The sequence below is a fragment of the Canis lupus genome, chromosome 17, assembly GCF_011100685.1.
Source record: "Canis lupus familiaris isolate Mischka breed German Shepherd chromosome 17, alternate assembly UU_Cfam_GSD_1.0, whole genome shotgun sequence".
Taxonomy (NCBI): Eukaryota; Metazoa; Chordata; class Mammalia; order Carnivora; family Canidae; genus Canis; species Canis lupus.
This window is the reverse complement of record NC_049238.1, coordinates 31,146,309-31,165,901: the sequence shown is the minus strand read 5'-3', so window position 1 is coordinate 31,165,901 and position 19,593 is coordinate 31,146,309. Positions and strand designations below refer to the sequence as shown.

At 42.5% G+C, this 19,593-nt stretch overlaps 1 protein-coding gene and 1 long non-coding RNA gene across 6 annotated transcripts in view; one reads left to right on the top strand and one right to left on the bottom strand.

The window, feature by feature from the left end:
* Positions 1 to 281: 281 nt before the first annotated feature.
* The window catches only part of ARHGEF33 (Rho guanine nucleotide exchange factor 33), an 80,444-nt gene continuing 61,132 nt past the window's right edge, over positions 282 to 19,593 (bottom strand). Inside the window, exons 16-19 of one of the 4 annotated variants that reach the window (XM_038561337.1) lie at positions 16,928 to 17,744; positions 12,493 to 12,632; positions 7,419 to 7,493; positions 5,490 to 5,624 (exon numbers count right to left, since the gene is read on the bottom strand). In XM_038561337.1, coding sequence (XP_038417265.1) covers positions 7,442 to 7,493; positions 12,493 to 12,632; positions 16,928 to 17,744 — 1,009 coding nt within the window. In that variant the 3' untranslated portion in view covers positions 5,490 to 5,624; positions 7,419 to 7,441. Of the gene's footprint in view, positions 5,625 to 6,056; positions 7,494 to 12,492; positions 12,633 to 16,927; positions 17,745 to 19,593 lie in introns of those variants that run through there. The other 3 variants (XM_038561338.1, XM_038561335.1, XM_038561336.1) reach the window with 3 other exon arrangements.
* The window catches only part of LOC111090581, a 39,214-nt gene continuing 36,802 nt past the window's right edge, over positions 17,182 to 19,593 (top strand). For both annotated transcript variants that reach the window (XR_005372335.1, XR_005372334.1), the window contains exon 1: positions 17,182 to 18,352. This is a non-coding gene — a long non-coding RNA (uncharacterized LOC111090581). The remainder of the gene's footprint in view (positions 18,353 to 19,593) is intronic.

Here is a 19,593-nt window from a genome sequence, read left to right as displayed (position 1 = left end):
CAGAGGTTCACTCTGACCATGTTGAGAACAATCAGGGGTCAAGAGTGGGAGTGGGAAGGCTAGCTTGGTCAAGGTGAGAGCAGTGCAGGTGGTGACAAGTGGTCAGAGATGGCCAATTTGCTGAGAGGCTGAACATGGGGTTAAGAAACAGAATTGTCAGGGTGCCTGGGTGGCTCAGTTGGTTAAGCATCTGACTTCGGCTCAGGTCATGATCTCAAGGTCCTTAGAACAAGCCCTGCAACAGGCTCCGTGCTCAGCAGGGAGTCTGCTTATCCCTCCGCCCCTTCCCAGTCCTTGTGCATGCATTCTCTCTCTCAAATAAATAAATAAATCTTTTTTTAAAAAAAAAAGGAATTAAAAAAAAAGAAACAGAATTGTCAAGGATGACTTCAAGGCTTTTGGTCTGAGCAACTAAAGGACAAAGTTACCATTAACTGAGGTGGGAAGGTAGTGATGAAGCAGGCTCAGACATATTAAGTTCAATAAATATAACTATGTCGGACCTCTGACAGGTGTCTGGGCTGAGGCTATAAATTTGGGAGTCACTTTCATAAAGATCATATTTTAAAGCTAGCAGACTGGATATGATCACCAAAGAAGGTAAGTACAAAATGGAAAAAGAAGAGATCTAAGTAAAGGAGAGCCCCCAGGCCACTCTGATAAGAGAGGGAGGAGAAAGCAGAACCAGCAAATTGACTAAGAAGGAATTGCCAATTAAGAAAGATGTAACCCAAGAGTATGTTGTGCCCTTGAAGACTAGTAAATTAGTAGTAGTAGTAGTAGTATTTCAGAAGGAAGAGGTGACAAGCATGTCAAATACTATTTGATAGAGTGGACTATTCATTTAGCAAGTGAAAGTCAGTGATAAACTGGACACAGCCAGTTGAGGGGAGTGGTACAGGCCAAGTGAGTCTAATAAACAATGGGAGGAGAGAACTGGAGCAAGTTTCCTCACTCAAGTTTTACTAGAAAGGTAAGCAGAGATATAAGGCATAGCTACAACAGTCAAGATATCTTTTGCTTAAAAAATGGAAGAAATAAGAGCATGCTTGTATGCTAAAGCATTTGCCCCACCTGGAAAATGTGATAATAAGGAGAGGGGATGTGGCCTAGGGCTGAATGGAAACAACCCACTTAGAAACACAGATGGTATCCAACAACAGACCTCTACAGTAGAGACCACTGTCTTCAGATAATCAGCTTTATGGACATGAGGAAGAAACACAATACGTTGTTTTCCTGCTGAGAATTATGAGCATTTAATACAATTACCTCTGAAGGGAACGAGGCAAGAGGGGAGAAAAAAATCTAGTTTATAGATAAGAAAGGAGTTTAGATGACTTACCAAGATCATGCATAAGCTCTCTGAAAACAAGTTTTGGAAAATAAGTTACTTGGGTAGAAAAATCTTGACTATTTTGCAGTTCTGACAACCTCCAAAAATAATATTTTCAGCATTACCTAAATCATATCGTATATTCTTATACATATGTTTAAAATTTAGGTCTAGTATTACACAACAATTTCTATTTTTTCCCTTAAAATATATAGGTCCTCATCAATTTTCTCAACCTCTTTTGTTAACTCATTTCCTTTTTTGAAAGAGTATATATCATGTCCCTTTTCCCTCACCCTGTCCCCACCACTGTGAGACTTACTGGCCCATATTCCATACATACCAGGATGCTCAGATGCTGAGAGCGCTACAGTCACATCTTCATGCTAAATCAACTTTTAGGCTATGAGAATCCGAAGTGTCCCAAAAGCATTACTGTTTAGGCTTGGGAAGAAAATTATCAATGGTGATATTTCAAGAGAAAGTTTAGTCTGGAAACTAGATTTAATTTTATTATACAACTTAATATAAGACATTCATTTTATTGTTTTCCTAAGTGCATGCAATTATCTGGACTATACAATCAATTTTGTCAATTTATTATAAAGAACACTAATCCTGTGTATATGTATATTTTAACCAAAATATTACTGTATGTGATAGTAAAGGTCACAGATGATAAATTTAAGAATTCAGAAAGATTCATTTGGATTTTGATGAACTATCAACTTTCTGTATCTCAAGATAAGTGTAATCAATTCTTTATTCTGTCCTAAATTTCCATCTATGGATAGAATCTGCGTGCCGAAGCTTACATACTAAGATCAATTTATTGGTCTAAGATGTAATGGCCCTAAAATTTTGGTAGGGCAAAGAATCACCCGAATGCATTTAAAATGCAGGTGCCTGGGCCTCACTCACAAATATTTCAATAAAGTGGGACTGAGCTAGTATCCAGGAACCTGAATTTTTACAAGTGCCCTCATGGCAAAAGTAACATAATAGTAAAGACTTGAAGAAGGTAAGCAAATGAGACATGAAGTTCTATAGAAAGCACTACTCAAATGGTTTTCCCTGGGCAAGCAAGAAACATTCTACTTTCAAACCTCCAACAGGTTTTAACTATTTGTCACATGATCAAACAACCCACTACAGAGAACCCTAGGGTGCTGCTCCACAAATCCCTGGTTCTACAAGGTTCCACTTTGGGAGTCAGAAAAGCAGGGGAATCCTTGCTCGGGCTTGTACACAAACCACAGCAGGCTGCAGAAGGGACCTGTTGCCACTCCCAACCTGCGTGAAAACATCCACCTCATCTCCTGGTGGAATGTTTCTTTCTGCTTATGAACCCAGAGACTTCCAGAAGACAGCTATAGTCTCCTGTAAACTGTACTTCTCCAGGAGACTGGAGCTCACAGATGTAGGAACTGCAAACCTCCTTCTCACCCTGACTTCATCCTTAATCCAGCATTATATTAAATGTCATTAAGAAATATTATTAAAGATCCTATCTCCACTGTCGATTTACAATACTATGTAGAAAGATTATGAAATGAGCCAGGACAACACAGAAAAAAGTAGCAAACTTTTTTTTTTAAGTGGAGAGATGTTTTCTAACTCTAGATGCTGTGAAAGTGGCAGTGGCGCCTTCTGCCTTTAAGCAAAAAGTGCTTCTGAAGACAACTGTATTTTATTTCCTTTGTGATTGGTATTTTTCTTTTAAAAAAAATGAAAGGCGGGAAGGTAAAATGACAATCCTGAAGCTCTTTGTCAAATTATGAATAGATTTTATTCCCTGTAGTCTACTCTACACTATTCTAGAAGTGGAAAGGAATTTACAAAGATACGTCATAGTTCCTGTCCTTGAAGGGACTTACATTCTTCTTGGGAAGACAAGATAAAATATATCAAAAGACAGACATGTTACAACACAGGAGATCACAAAAAGATGAGGGACTTAAACTGGACCTTGAAGACCAGCAGAGAGGAAAGAGGCTAGGAAAAAGGCATGAAGCAAGGTTCAAGGCTCACTAGCAAGCAATAAAAGCCCAGCTTTGCTGATACACGTGGTCCAGCAGGCCTATAAAACGGGAGATGGCAGCCAAAGAGAAGATTTGGAGCCATACTGGAGAGACAGACAGCCCTGAATGTCAAGTCAAGGAGTTCAGAATTTGTAGACAATAAGAACAAAGAGTATCATACAATCCAGCATTGGGAAATATTAATGTGTTAGAGATGTGTAGGATTGATGGGAACAGACAGTACTTGGGGACAGTCAGAAAGCTACCAGAAAAATCCAGATATCGAGTGATGGAGACCCAGAGAGTAGCAGCACTAATTATTACTAATTTTATATGCTAGTTTCATAAGATACAACAAAATTGAGTTATGCTACCGATGTAACATCAAGATTTTTTCAAAGGATGTTATCCTTTGCGAGGTGTGTGATGCTTTTGAAACCTTCCCAGGAATCTATCATTTATATGATCAACATTATGAAGGAGAAAGAAATGTTATTGTTTTTACACTTTACTTAAAAGACTGTGATTTGTACTTCACTTCCCACATCCAGTCAGTTCTGTGTTGTGCTTTCAGGCATTGCACCCAAACCACCTTTGGCCTACTAATAGAGAGAAACTGGAACTTCAAAGGAGTTCATTAACTTAAGGAAAATGAAAAGCTTGGCTTACACTTAAATATTGGAAATATTCCAAATATTCCAAACTTGGAAGCGATCTTTTAAGTGCTCCAGACCTCCTATTGTTCAAAATGCTAATGGATGAGTTCCTAATTAACCATCAGACAAGTAGAAGAAAACCTACAACACTCAGAAGCTAAACTTCCCCCAAATCTATCATACAGCACATTCCTAGAGGAACACCCTCTAAAGAAAGTTGGTTTGAGTACCAAGATTTTGAATAAGCTGTAACCAAATGCCTCCAATTCATTACAGACAACTGCCTGGGAAGAGAGACCTAATTTTTTTCTATTATTCTTACATTTGGGGCATGTCAAGGATGTGGACCATCTTGGACATATCCATGTGGAAACAAAGCACATTTTAGTACCCCATACCCAGGCAAGCCTCATTGCAATGATTCCCCTGTCTGAGCTATAAAAACTGTTTTTTGTTTTTGTTTTTTTTACAGCTTACTTCTGGAAAACAGAAAAAGAACTGCCAGCCGTAGTTTTCATTCTGACCTGGTGTTTTGTAGCAACCCATGTGTGTGAGCCATTAAAGCACTGATGTTGCCATCTTCTTTCCAGACTGAAGAAAGTCTTTTTAAAGAGAAGATGTAGCTTAATAAGTGCTTTTCCCCCCAATCTATCTGTTCATGAGTGTTTGTGACATTCAGGATCACTAGTGGATCTTTAAATCCTGAATACTCAGTAACACATAGACTCTGAACTGTTCTCATCTACAGCATAATCCCCATGAGGGAAAATATTTCTTTGGCCTCCCAGTTTTGAGAGATATCATTGGTCCCTGTACTGATTTTCATAACAACAGAACAAAAGAAATACTACTCTCAGGGTTCTCTTCCTGTTTGGAGATCAATGTGTCTATATGCTTTGAACCTTCTATATCATGGTTTAAGCACAAATACTCCACAACTCAGATTGGCAACATGTAAAATATAACTTTGTTAATTGATCCTTTGCCTTTAGGTATGCCTTGGAGTTTTTGGAAGATATATGGCAAGACAGACCTGGCCCCTAACACCATGTGTATTAGCCTAAGAGCACTGGAATGAATTCATAAGGTAAATGCCTAGGAAGCATAAAATTCACATCCATGTTACATGCTCAATATTATACTGGGGGAATGACTTCAAGTTGGAAGTTTTTGTTCTTACAAATATTTATTTTCCTCCAAATTTATTGTGTTTCTGTAATGCTGTGAAAAGTCTTCATTTCCCTTTTCCCAAGTGTTGAGGTTCAAAAAGCCAGCTCTCAACCATAGACTAATCTTCATCTCTTCAATGTCTTGTATGTTGATTTAGTTTCATATGTAAGTATTTATATTAGTTTTCCTCAGGGATTTATACATCAATATATATATGTGTGTATATATATATATATATATATATTCCTACACAGATATATACAAGCTTTTTATCCTCATCTTACCACTTGACAATACAACTTTAAGTATGTTTACACAGCTGTTCCTTGGTCAAGGTCATTTGCAAGAGCAAGTCGGTTTCTGAAGAAATCTTGTTTGGTGGGTGAAGGATCCATTGAGGGATTCTCATTAGTTTTTTCCCTGTATTCTGATCCACTGGACCTAAAATCTCAGCACACAGATAAAGTACAGGTTGATTTGGTTTTGTTTTCAGATATTTTATCTATCCAAATTGTTTTGCATTTGTAAAACAATTGCCTTTTAGATCTGGAATAATTTTTACTTTCCTTCAATTTCATGACTCAGCACATGTGTAACTAAAATTTGCAACGAATATAAAGAGAATATCTTTCTAATGCTTTATGGAGACAATTGTGACAACTGTGTATGTTAGTGTAAGATATTGTGTATAACATTGTAAAGGGGAAACAAAAGCTCAGAAAATTTAGGAAATCTTATTTTTGATTCAACCCAGCAACTATTCCACAAATTACCAAGGCCCTTAAATTAAAATGGATGGAATTCATTGTTCTCAATCAAGGTTATCTATCAAGGGCCATTACTGAATTTGGGCATTACATTACAAACTCTTGCTTTTGCTTGTTTTCATTTTTAAATGAAAGATTTATTGAAGCCAACCACACATATATGCTACATTTGGTAGAATGCAGAAATTAGTACAGTAGTCAGATTGAGGAGATTCTATAATCTCAACCACCACGAAGGAGACCAAGCCCAATCAATCAATAGTCAACAACTCAAATCAGTCCAATTGAGTCCCCAGTCGAGGGTGCATTCTTCCTTTATCTTGGTTAAGCCAGTTGGGTAATCCATTCCAGCTCTGCACCTTCTCCAGTTTGTTCATGTCAGAAGTCCCTGGAGGGAGGAGGCTTTCTGGAAATAACCTCTGATAAGCTAGGCTGGGGCCCTTTGGCTAACTTAAACTCTGAGCTAGAATGAGTAAAACTAGCCCAGTGACTAAGACCAATATCAGAAGACCTCATGCAGGATGTATGGAAGTGACATTAGACATGAAGTTCTTTGTCCAAAGCTCCTATACAACTGAACAGGTTCTCCATATGCTGAGGGAGAATCAGGCATGCTTCCACTATCCACAAAAGAAGGATAAATTCTTTCACTATCTTTGGTATGCTACAAGTCCTAATTGTTGTTGTTAGATAAGTTAATTGTGACTCTATCACTTACTGAATTAATTGGGCAGAATGCAAACATCCCTTTATATTATTCAAGGAAAGAAGTTGGATCCACACAAAGACTAAAATCTTGATGTCTGGAAACCTGATGACTGACTGGATTTTTTTTTTTTTTAATACTATTCATTCCTGATGCTTGGTGTCACAGATGAAGCCAGAGCTGCCCACCATGTTTTCTACTTTCATTCAGGAAGAAGCACTTTTCCACTACATCACAGTGCATAGAGGAAAAACTATTCTTTCTCTCAACACCAGTCCATCTGGGTACTCATGAGATAAGATTCTATCTTATCTGGTGAGGTGAAAGTCCTTTTCCCTTTCAGAAGCCCCCCCCCCCCCAACTCTGCCTTGAAAGAGCCTCCACCTGCCCCACCCTAAGACTCCACACCTCCTCTCAACTCAGAATTCCCACCTACCTACAGTTCAAATCATCCCTGAGTAGTACAGTTGTGCCCAAAATGTTAGGAAGATATATTTTTGACAATTTCATTCTTTTTCCATATCTTCTGCTATTCAGAAAGCTAGGAATGCCTATATTTTGGGGTGGGAAATAGGAAGCAAGATTTTAATCTGGTGGTGTTTCTTCTGAATGGTTCCCCCTTACGGCAGTTTCTCATCAGAAAATCATTAGCCAAAACTTAAAATCTTTACCTCACATTTCCCCTCTTAGCTACATCTGATCTCTCCAAAACCCAGTATGTTATACTTTGATGGTTCCAACATGCAACTGTTTAGTGTTTACCTGGAAATGGGAAAGCTTTGATGTCACCACCAGCCCCAAGGACCACAGAAATCTTCACCAGTTGCGTTCCCATTTCTGAAACAAATGCCAAAATCGCCCTGTCTAGTTTTCAAAGTCCACAAACTTAGCTTAGTATTTTCTTTTTTTAACCGCTCTTCTCACAAATCACTTTCTCTGTGTCTCCAAGTATGTGAATTTCTCTATATTTCCTGATATTAACTATTAATTAACTAATGGCTAACTTGCTAATCCTTTTCAAAATCCAGCATTCTACTGTAGCCATGACTATAAGCTTGTTTTTATCCTTTCAAAGATAATTTTAACTTGCTTACATAGTATGTGGCCACTTGGACTCTTCCAAATGTGTGGCTATTAGGCTTTGAAGTAATGTACACCTAAATTACTGGGAAATAATTTGCAGAATCTAGGAGAAGGAGCTACCGTATTTGCTTTTATTCCCTTCAGCCCTTCATCCTTCCTCTCAGTCCACAGAGACAAAGAAAATAACAAGCTGGGTAGATCATACAAGTGTAGATTTGCTACAAATAAGCCTTGTAAGTTTATTTAGAGCTGGGAAAGGAGCAGGGGTAAAATCCAGTGCCCTGGAATCCTCTGACCTAAGAAGGGCTGGTTTTCTGATTGGAAAGATTGTCTGCTGTGAAAGCTTTAGCAAACCTGCACATGGAAAGGCAAGGGAGCAGGGCAACACCCATCCTGTCCCCCAAACCAGTCAGCCCTAGTAATCAACAAGGTGACAAATTAGCATTCTTTTACTATATGTTTGTTGAGTGCTTACTATGCTCTAGGTACTAAACCTTCAGCTCGGTTACCCTTACATCTGAACTATAAGCTTCTAATGGACTACAACTATTTCTTTTACTTCTTTTGTGCTAGACAGAACTTAGTACACTAAAGACCCTTCCTTAACTTAGTGATAGGTTTCAAATGATCTATTAAGAAACATTTGTAATGAGGTTTAAGTCATCTAAAATGTTATGCTTTCAATCATCTCCTTTGATTTTGAAGTTATGTAGGGAAATGAGAGAGGAATCCCCAGTAGATAAGAAATGAGAGGACTTGAAATAGGCTTTGAGGAAGTAGAGAAGAAGGTGGGATAAATTATCAATTAATTCTTTGGTAGTAAAAAAAAAATGAAATATGAAAAAAAAAATTCTTTGGTAGTCCTTTCTATTACATGGTTCCACAGCCAAGGCTGTGCATACACAAAAACAGCTGGTAAGACACCAAAAGAAGAGGATTCACTGATGTTCAGTTACATGGGGCCCTGTAGAAGTATTCTGTATGTGTGTGTCTTTAAGAAAAGAGAGAGATTTTGATGTGACTGGTACAGGGAGGGTGATGAGGAGGAAGGAGACACTCTGAGATATATAAGTATAAAGCGTTAAAGGGAATGAGAATGGGTGAGGAAACAGAATTAATCATTTGGAAGCCATATTCTTTTTCTTCCACTTCCCCAAATTTGGGAATAAAAGAACACCTATACTCTCTACCTCTAAACTGTCTTACATAATCCTCTTCGTTCATGCCATACCCCTAACCAAGCATACTTATTAAACTAAGTGCAAGATTTATATATATATATAGATAAAGTAGCATTTGCTTCACACTTCAGAGTAGTCTAGATATAAGACTTAAACAGCCTCCATATCCAGCCTTCTAGAACGGGACGGTTTGTCTTAATCCCTGCTCAAAGGCAGAGATAAGGGTTCAGTCCAGCGTCAGCCTATCATATTAGGTCTGCTCCTGGCTTCTAAGGATCTTCATTTAAAATTTTTTAAAGTTGCTTAACATTTTCAAGCTTCAGATATGTAGTCTTTATTCTGATCAATTCTGGGCAGCTTTCAGGGACATGTGACCTGGTATCTACCCAGGACAAATGTGCCTGAGATAGAAATAATCAGAGCATCATCCTTTTCCCAAATATCTTGGGCATTTTTCAGGACTTTTTTTTTTTTTTTTTTTTATGATGTCAACTTGACTCTCCCTTTTGAATCCTTGTGGGTCTGAGCATTCGGCCCTCCCAGCCTCAGAGGGAAGAGAACCCTTTCTCAGGTTTTCTGCTGCATCTGGCTCCATGCCTAGCTTCATCCCGAAGCAGCACTCTGGGTGTGTGGGGCCACCAGCCAAACAAGCCCCTATGGATACAAAAAGTGTGTCAGTGTAGACAGGAATGAGCCTCCAGAGGGCTGTGGGGGAGGCAGGCAGCGAACCCCAAACTTGACACAGGTGGCTTTTCTGGCACTAGTCCATTTTGGACCTCGGAGGCCAGGTTGTGGCATGGCTCCAAGACCCAGGATTAACCACTTCTTAAAGTCACACGGCTTGCTGCCGGCCTGACCTCTCCACACATGGGAGGAGAATGAGCTAAATGTCTCTTTCTGGTTCCTCCCTGTACCTGTCCACATGCCTGACTTCAGAGTGCAAGTTCCTATACAACAGCTGGGACTATGTCATTCATGATTCCTACACAAGTATCTCATACAGTACATGCATATAAGAAAGAATGCTTAACCACCAAGAAGAATGGTGTGTTCTCATCTGAGTTAAGAGCCACTGACCTTTCTGTGCTACTCTGGGACTTTCTTATCCTTCCTCTCTATCTTAGCATAGTAGAGCAAACTTCCCATGGTTTTTACATGAGAACACTCAGGAGAACTACTCAAGCTGCTTCTTTATCCTGTCCCAAAGCACCTATTATGGTACCCTGACACAAGGCAGTAAGCAAATATCACCTGGTGGTGCTCACAATCCTACCCTAGATGTTCAAAGCTAGGAAAGTCTGCCAGAGGGAGCAGCCATCTGTGTGGCACCCCCTTCACTTCCATTCATATACCACTTCAGATTTTAAATACAAAGACAGCAGCAGAATTGGTGGCAGCACTGTGATTGGTGCAGAAGAGACTGATCTATGAGAAAAGATAAGAGGTCGAAGGAGATCCACTTAACTCTCTAAGAAGGATCCCCAAAAGGTGCAAGAAGACTGCAAGCAATTAACCAACATGAATTTGGAGAGTCCACAGCTAGTCCTCAGCACTGTGCCGAGGGCTGGGGGGCGGGGGGTGGTGGGAGGGCTACAGAAAGGTAAAATCAGGTCTTCCACATGGTGAGTCTTTAAAATTATAGGTCCCAACGCCATATTAATTTCTTGTTCCAGGTGTTAAAAAGATGTGATTACTCAGATTGATCTAAAACAAAGCCAAAGTACAGATAAAGCAAATCTCAGGTGCTTATCTTGGGCAATTTCCCACTCGGTGCAGGAATCCCTTCCATTAGCATCCCTGACCCAAGTCATCTAGCTTCGACTCAGGGGAACCCATTCCCTCAAGAGGCAGCCAGTTCCCAGTACCTGCGTTTTTAGATAGTTCTTCTTCTTACCCACTGCTCCTAGTTCTGCCCCTTAGACACAGAGAGGACAAGTCTACTCCCTCTGCCTCAAGTAATGGACAGAGCATTCTCTTACATTGCTCCAAAAAATGGGAACCAGTGGTGAATCCATGGCTCACTGTCTTCCAACAGACAGTACCCACTCACTATAAATGGCAGCGGGTAAAAAGTGGCTATTTGTTTTGGCAATATTGTGGTTTAACAAAAAGATAGGCTTAAGCAGTGGCTATCTTAGGAGTCCTTAGAAGGATTTAGGAGCCTAAATTCTAAGGTTAGGTTGGGAGGGTTGTCTGCTTCCAGGTCTCTCCATCCCAGCCAAACATGACAGAGGCAGGCAGTAGGCCAAGAAAAATCTAATCTATGAAGGTAAAGAGAGTAATACAAGTCTTAACTCCTCGCCCTCTGCATAAAGGGATCTAGCAATAGTCATGCATGCATGCACAGGGCTACCTTAGTCACAGTGAAAGAGGACATGGTGGAGTAGTACTGTATCTAACTGTAATAATGTTGCTCTCTTTCTCTTCCTCATTCTTCCAGTAACAGGCAGGGACCCACAATTAGAGATCTACTAATCTCAGTACCATCCTCCCCATGGGAGAAAAATTGGACAAATCATCAAGAAAGTCCTCACTCCAGGCCTGCCCTCAACTCTTCCATCAAGACCATTATCTACATCAGCCAGTAACTTCTACCCTCAAGGGAGAAAGTGATTTCCCTCTACTTTCTCACTTATAAGCAATTCCACAAAGGCAGCTACAGTGTCTTTAACTTTTCCATCCACTAAATGTTGAAAACTGACTACAAGAACCTCCTCTCCCAAGAGAAACTAAGTAGCAGGGAAACTCTCTCTAAGGGAGGGGGAGGTGGCCTGAGGACCAGTGGAGATGAGAGACAATAGTCTCTCAGGCAGGCAGTGACTGGACTGGAGAATCCCTCTCAGGTCAAATGCTAAATGCTCCAATCTCTCTTCCTTACATTTCATGCTGGGGTTTGGCCATCATCTCCCAGTCTGTAAGACAGTGCTCATAAATGCTGGCCCAAATGCCTGATGGGTGATTCCCTGCAAAAAGGACTTAGAATCTTAGAAGGACCACAGGAGGGAAATGTCTTGTTTTTGCCTCCTCTGGAGTATGGAAACTCCATTAAAGTAATTTTTCTTTAACTAGGGCCCAAGGCAAATCCATTCCATCATTTCTGATAGGGAAAACACTAGTAAACCAAGTACTAGCATCCAGGATAACTATAGACTCCTATAAGCAGAAGTGCTGAGATGCCCTGGAAAACTTTCTACAGCTGGGGAGATTTGGATGGAGCACCCATTATACCCAACTCCAACAGTGGATCCCATGCCTCCCAGTCTCAAAGGGATTTGATTGTCATCAGCTCATTACCCTGGGGACCTCCTCTGCTTACTCTTCTCAGACACACAACTTTGGGAACAAGGAAGAGCTAAAAGAGGCAGAGGACATGGCTGAGTTTGCTTTTTACTCTAGGAGATTACAACAAGAAAACATATTCACCTGGCAGGAATCGTGGCTACTGGCTGCAGGCACTGAGCTTGAAGCTGTTGTGTGAAACCCGGCTACTCGAAACTTATTACTGTTAAAACCTCAAGACTTAGCCCAAAGGGAAATGAGTTACAATGCTGTCTTGTCTAAGGGCTACTCACTTCTTTTTAAAGAGCTTGCGGAAGGAGCTGCGAAAGCCCCCTTTCTGGTCTTGCCTGGGGTTTTGATCGCTGAAAGATGTTTGCTCACTTTCTCTTTCTTCCTTTGGACAGAATCTGGTGGTGTCTTCTAAATGCATCTCCTGAAAATAAAATAAAAGAGGGGTGTTTATTTACTATTTCCAAAGTTAATATTACCCTCTGATTGGGACGATTCTTTTAACTCTGTCACTTTCCTCTCCTACCCCAAAAGACTAACAGTGAGCACCCTATTCCAACTAAAAAACCTAGGCTAACAAAGAAATCAGAAGTCGGCAAGAGGATAATTTTCTACTGAGTTCAGAAGGATTTTGTACGAACCAAGGCAAACAGTCTTAGAGTAAGATTATGGTATAAAAATAATTAAAGATCAGGACATAAGGGAAGTTAGCAAGTATCTTAAGACTATGGAGAACAGCTTCTTATTCTGGTACCAATACTGTCTTGCTGAAAAACAAGTAGTGGTCCCCTCACATCTCTGGAAGTGTTTCTCTTTCTACAAAATAAGGCAATTCCTTCCTTGTAATGTTAGTTTTAAACTCATATTCCTAACTCTCCATTTTAGACATAAATGGGGAAGGAGGTTTTGAGAGGTCAGATCTGTTTATTTTTTTTTTTTTTCATATCTGTTTAGAAGTAAATGTCAACTATGTATACAGGCACATGTACATGCATGTGTGTATGTGTGCCTGCCATATTATTTCCACCCTGCAAATACGCCTTTAATATAGTTTTTATAATTCTTAATTCATGGTATTTGCGGTGTAAAGTAAAAATAAATAAAACAAGGCCCTATCTTCTGTGAACTTTCTAGTTTCTTTTCAAGCGTGAGATGTGCTAAATAAAATAGATATGTACTTATGTTTATGTTCCATATGAATGAAATATTTCATTTCATTCATGAAATGAAGTGACTGAGAACTTAGAAGGGACCTAAAATAGCTGCTTAATTTTGAACCTAAGAAGAGAACCCAAGAGATCAAAGCAAAAACCACCCCAAAACTTTCATGAATTGGATGGGTGCCTGCTTGCTGACAGTGAAGTGAGGCATGGAGATGACTTTTTTCAGGACACATGGGTTTGACTTTGAGAATTTAACTTGGGGTTTTAGTAGCAGATTTGGAGATTCTCTGAGACTCTACTAAGATTCATAACTAAACTATGAAGAGCAACATCTTGATAGCTTAGTGGGGCATTTCTCAAAGTGTGGTCCTGGGGCAACAGGATCAACTGGAGCTTCTATTTAAAATGTAGATTCCCCGAGCCCCAACCCAGACTTTCTGAATCAGAAACTCTGGAGTTAGGTCTAGGTAATCCTGATACACACTTAGATCTTAAAAACCAGTAGCTTAAGGTATGTATGTTCCTGCCCACCTGCACTTAATGTTTATATGAGTCACCCATTTGGGGTGGGGCCCAAATTCTGCAATTACAAAAGCTCCCAGGTAAATGAATGCATTTACTACTAGCCCAAGGAACATATTTTGAAAACTGGGCTTTTAGGGACTGTTTAGGATTGCATCTTTCTATGCAATCATGATCTTGATAATATCTTCCATTTGTATAGCATTCCATACTTTACAAGCATATTCACATACTTTATCTTATTTGGCCTGATCCTCACAACAATGCTGTGAATTAGGTAAGGTATATACTGTCTTATTTTTATAGAGGAGAAAACTGGAAACACAGAGATGCCAAGTGAATTGACCAAAAGCACACAGCTATTTGGCACCAGAACCAATACTAGAACCCAGATCTCCTGACACCCAGGTAGGTGCTCTTTGCACTAAAGCATGTTCCCTTCTTTCCTCTTAGAAACAGGGTTTGGCTGGCTCTGCGGGGCAGGTGTGGAAGATATACAGAGTATACTTAAGGAGATGAAATAGTAGGAGCTTTGCACATCTCAGTAGGAAAGAGCTGACACCTTTAAAGATAGGGCTTTTGAAGGGTTCATCTTTTGCAACTAAAACCTTATCTCACACCTCAACCACCCACACTCACATACAAGCACACATATACATATATGCATATATATATATATATATATATATATATATATACAGATGCATGCCCATATACACACATGAATGTACATGCACATACATACATACATGCACACGCACATACCCACACACAGCCTCTGCCCTCCTAGACTTTGCATTCCATCTCTCTCTAGGATTCCCAACAGTCCACACCTTCTGAATTTTTAGAAAGAAAAACCTTTGTCCAAGAACAGAAATAATAAGCAAGGTGAACCTCGTGTGAAAAATTCACATGCTTGAAAAATTTACTGACAACTGAAAGAGAAAAGGCCTTTTAACTGACCTCTATTTGACATCTCCTTAGTGTCACTTTCTGAACTGAGCTGATTCATGTCTGACACTGTTATGGGATGAAACTTGCTGTCCAGGATGTCTGAGTAACAATCCGTAATATAGTGTTTATTGTTATCTGGTATGTCTGATAAACAGCCACAAATATTTTACTCATTGTTTGCTTCTCAGATATATTACTTGTTTATTTCTGATTAATGTTTTTTTCTCCCTGTCAACTGCTGAACTCCCATTTTTTCACATATTAACTAGCGGGGAGGGAAGACACTTTTTTGAACATGTGAAATAAAAGCATTCTTTGCAGCTTAGACTATACTAGTTAGAAGGTTTTATATGTAAATCTCTGCCCATCTCAAGTCAATTTGAATTGGCATCATTATTTCCTACCTATTTCCCCATGTTAATGAACTTTTAAACTCTGACACATGCCTAAGGTTGATTTGTCTCAGAAATTTTGCCTAATAGAATTTTGTAAAGTTCAGAGTTGAAGATCAAAGTCAGAAAAAATATCTCAGAACCCTGGGGAATCTCAGCAACTTCAGCTGAGCATACTAAGGTCCCTCTGCAGGAACCAGTCAGACTTTGATGCTGGAGTCTAGATGGGCTACAAGCTCCAGGACTCTTCACAACCCAGCCCCTTCCTGTTCCTCTGGCCTGAGATCCATCACTCCCACTTGGTAGAGTATCCAAGAGGAAAAGCATCACCTTGCTGTTTTTAAAAAAAGACTCATGAGCCTTCTTCATATTTCTCTACCTCACTCTTCACCTAGGCAGCTTTTAAAGTTGAATTAAGACATTCAATTTATCCAGGAGGCCCTCTCTGACCATCACTCCAGGAGGGTTTAAATACCCCTCCACGTGTTCCCACAGTTTATTATCATTCTGGGTTTCTGGGTTTCCTTCCTGCCATATGCCAGAGGTGCTAGAGGGCAGATTTAGGTGCTATTCATGTCAGAACCCTCAGCCCTTGGCAAAGAGCCCATTGGGAGGCAGGTTCTCAGTGTCTACTGAAAAATGAATGAATGAATGGAGTCAGTGATCCTCAATCTATCCTCGCTCACTTGGAAACAAGAATACGTGGAATATAGAGCCCCTCATTCCTGGAAAAATCTCCTCTAGCCTAGGCTTGATACAAGTGATACTTGGTGCAGGTAAAGTTAGTCCTGGACTGTATCATTCTCAAGATGTCCCAATACAGAGCTGCCCTGCAAACCCTAACTACCACTCTTAAAACGAAGTTAGACAGCAAGGATGATGGCAGAGGTCAAAGCTATCTCGCCTCTCTCGGCTTAATCAGAAACTGCATCGTTCCGATCACACACAGATAAACTGTTTGCTCAGGAACCACTAGACGTTTCATGCGTATGTACTTGAACACCTCTTTAAACGTCCCAAGGCTTGCAGAGAGGAAGTTTAGACATCCAAAATACTAAACATTGATACGGACGCCAAAGAAGGTGTTTGCGAGTCAACGCCTCCTTGACTCATCGTGTGGTCCATGTCCCACCGGAATCTGCGAAGCAATGGGACCCCATTCGCCGCAGACTTTGCAGGCCGTGCACAGCGAGATGGGGCAACCCGCCTCCTTCCCAGCTGCAGGCGAGGCTCGTGCGGGGTCAGGGAGTGGGGCAGGCTGGCACACCGTGTTCGGCATTTCGAACACTTGCACACGCAGGTGCGCGCAGCAGGAGAGGAGGAAACAGGCCTCGGACTAGCGTGCAGGGCTCTGAAGGCAAAGGTGCAACCGTGAGGTGCCGCGGCTTAAGGCAGAAAAGAGCCCTAACTCTGCGGAGCGGACGGGAGGGGAGGCTGGTGGCAGTAAGCAGGTCTAGGAGTCCGTGCTCTGCTGGCTCTTCGCCACCGGACGCCCACGTGCGGGGCCAGCCACCCGGCCCCTGCCGCTCGCCTCGGCGAGGGGCAGCTCCCCCGGCGGCCTCCGCTGCCCCTCGGGCCAGCCCGCTTTCCCCTCCACGCTAGGGGAGCCCAGGCTGCCCCCTGGAGACCTGGACCCGGGGGGCGGGGGGGTTGCCGGCGCTGTGGGTTTGGGTTTGGTTTTACTTTACCCTCCTTACTTCCAAATAGGTCTGCTTTTCGCTTTGGGACCTCTGCTGGGGGAAGAAGGTCCGGGGCGCGCCGCGGGCGGCGGCGGCAGCGGCGGCGGCGGCGGCCGGGCCGTGCGGCTGCGCGGCGCGCTCGGCCTTGAGGGGCGCGCGGCCGCCGCTGCTGCTGCGCGTGCTGTAGAGGCGCGGGGCCACGCCCTCGGCGGGCGGCGCGCGCGGGAACTCCTTGAGCGAGCGGCTCAGCGGCTTGGCCTTGCCGTGCGCCTGCGCCGCCGCCTCCAGCTTGTAGGCGCCGCTGCTGCCCGCCGGCGACGTGGCGCTCTTGGGCAGCGGCTGCAGCGGGTGCTCGGGCCGCTCGGCCTCCATGGCGAAGCTGACGGGCCGCAGGAAGCAGATGTCCAGGCTGGACTCGGAAGAGGCGGGCGAGCAGTTCTCGAAGAGGGCCGGGGCCTGGTACGGCTCCTCGTCGTAGGGCGCGGGCAGCGCGAAGATCTCGCCGCCGTACTCGAACTCCTCGTAGCCCGCGGGCACGAAGCCGCGGGCGTCGGGCAGGAGCTCGGCCGGCGCGCGCAGGGAGCGCTCCACGTTGGCCAGCGGCTCGGCGGGCGAGGGCTCGAAGTCCATCTCGGGGATGGCCTGCAGCGGCCCGGCCAGCGCCTTCACGTCCTGCTCGGCGGCACAGAACTGCGCGGGCGCCAGGAGGCTCTCGGGCCTCTCGTGCTTTCTGCCCTCCAGCTCCCACTCACTGGGCTTCCCGGGCTGCATGCTCTCCATCAGGCTTGGCTGTGGCTGGCTTTTCTTCACTGGGGGCATCAGATGTCTTTAAAAGGAAAACAGAACACAAAAGGAGGTGTGCTTACGGTCGGTTAGTGCAGGCCTCAGCGGCCGAGGGCGACGGCGACGGGCGACGGCGGGCGCTACACGCTCTGTCAGCCGCAGCCCCGGCGCCGCGGGAGCCGCCCGCTCCGCTCTCTCGCCTCCACCCTCCCCTCGCGCCGGCGTGGGTCACCTACCAAGCTCCACAGGCTCCTCCAGCCGAGGAGGCCCCATGAGCCCTGGCCCCCCACCTAGGGGGGTGAAAATGCCATCTGGCGAGAGGGTGCCCGAAGTCTCTGTCTGAGCAAGGAGGCTGCGTGTCGACGAGGCAAGTCGGCCAAGGAGCGTCCTGACCCGGCGCGCGCCGGGGAGCTCCGACCCACCCAGCTCACCCAGCTCGTGTCCAGAGCCCCCGAGGCATCTCCTTCCTCTCACCTCTCGATTTGTTTTGTCCTAGCGGTATGATACAAAGTCATGGAAAGAGCTTTTGTTCGACTCCTGGACCTTCGCGCTTAAGAACAATTACGTTTCTAAATGGAATGAATGGGTAACGATCTTGAAAGCTGTTGAATCTTGATGATGAAGTACGGGGTTCACGGTACACCTTCGTAGGTATTTGAAGTTTTCATAATGAAAAATTTTGAAAATGTTGTCGCTGTGGAGAGTGCTGTATAAAGTCGTCTCGAACTTTCACCCTCAAAACCCACCAAAATGAAAAGGCTTTCACTCTAAATATGCCCAATTTCATGTTTAATCGTGAATAATGAATAATTTACATAAGATATTAGGGTGGCATACACATCAGATTGGATGGGATTTGCCAGTTCTGGTAGAAGGTGATTGCCAGGCAGGTGTGAGTGTCTGGCTACACACTGACCCAACCTGATTGTTCTGCTAGTTTACTAATTCTGCCACACACACACACACACAAAAAAAATGCATTAAAAATGCAGATGTATTAAAAAGGAAAAATAGATGCAAAAACTAAGTATCTTTCTCTGGCGATCTTAAGATGAAAATGAAGTCTCACACTTTCAAAGGTGAAAAATGATAAAATGAAATACCTAACTTGAATTGCCTTTTCACTTGGAAAATTGTTGAATTTTCTACTGGCCATTTTGCCAACACGGTGCAATGACAGCCATCTTTTTTGGTTGGGGTATCCTCTCTAGGGATTTCTTTTCTTTTTCTTTTTTTGTTTTTGTTTGTTTGTTTGTTTTGGTTCTATTTGTTGCACTTTAAGATACCTTTATTGTCATAAAAGCTGAAGTGACCCAAAAAGTTAATACCCTCTTCCTACCTGTCTTCCACTCTCCACCCTGGAAAGGTACTTTTTCTGTATGGAGTTCTCCCCCTACAAGACTTATGGGGTTTTCTCTATAGGAAGAAAATCTTCCTGGGCTCTCTGTATGGAAAGGTTAATGTCTCAGGTTTCAGAATGATTATGGAATTTCTCTTTCTTTTCTTTCCACATTTGCACTTCTGTCTTTCTAGAATACATCTTCTCAATTTTATGAGGGCAGAAAGAGGAAGCAGCGTTTATTTTTCATTACTGATCAGATACTCCTTGCAGTGATTGTAATTGGCATTTTAAAAACTGTAGTGATTAAAAATTGAAAGAATCTCAATTGCCTACCTCTTACTTCATTGTAATCTTAGACAAGAAAAGTAACTTTTTGCACAACTTCTCAATTTTCCTTTAGATAATAAAACCCAAAGCAGAAATTATAGTCTATACTTTGATGAGAATTATCTGTATTTGACATAGGGAGGTTTTGGAATTTTGAGTTTGGGTTTCCCTTATCTTTCCAGAAATCCTGGTATCAAAAGTAGCTAATTTGACTTTATCCTAT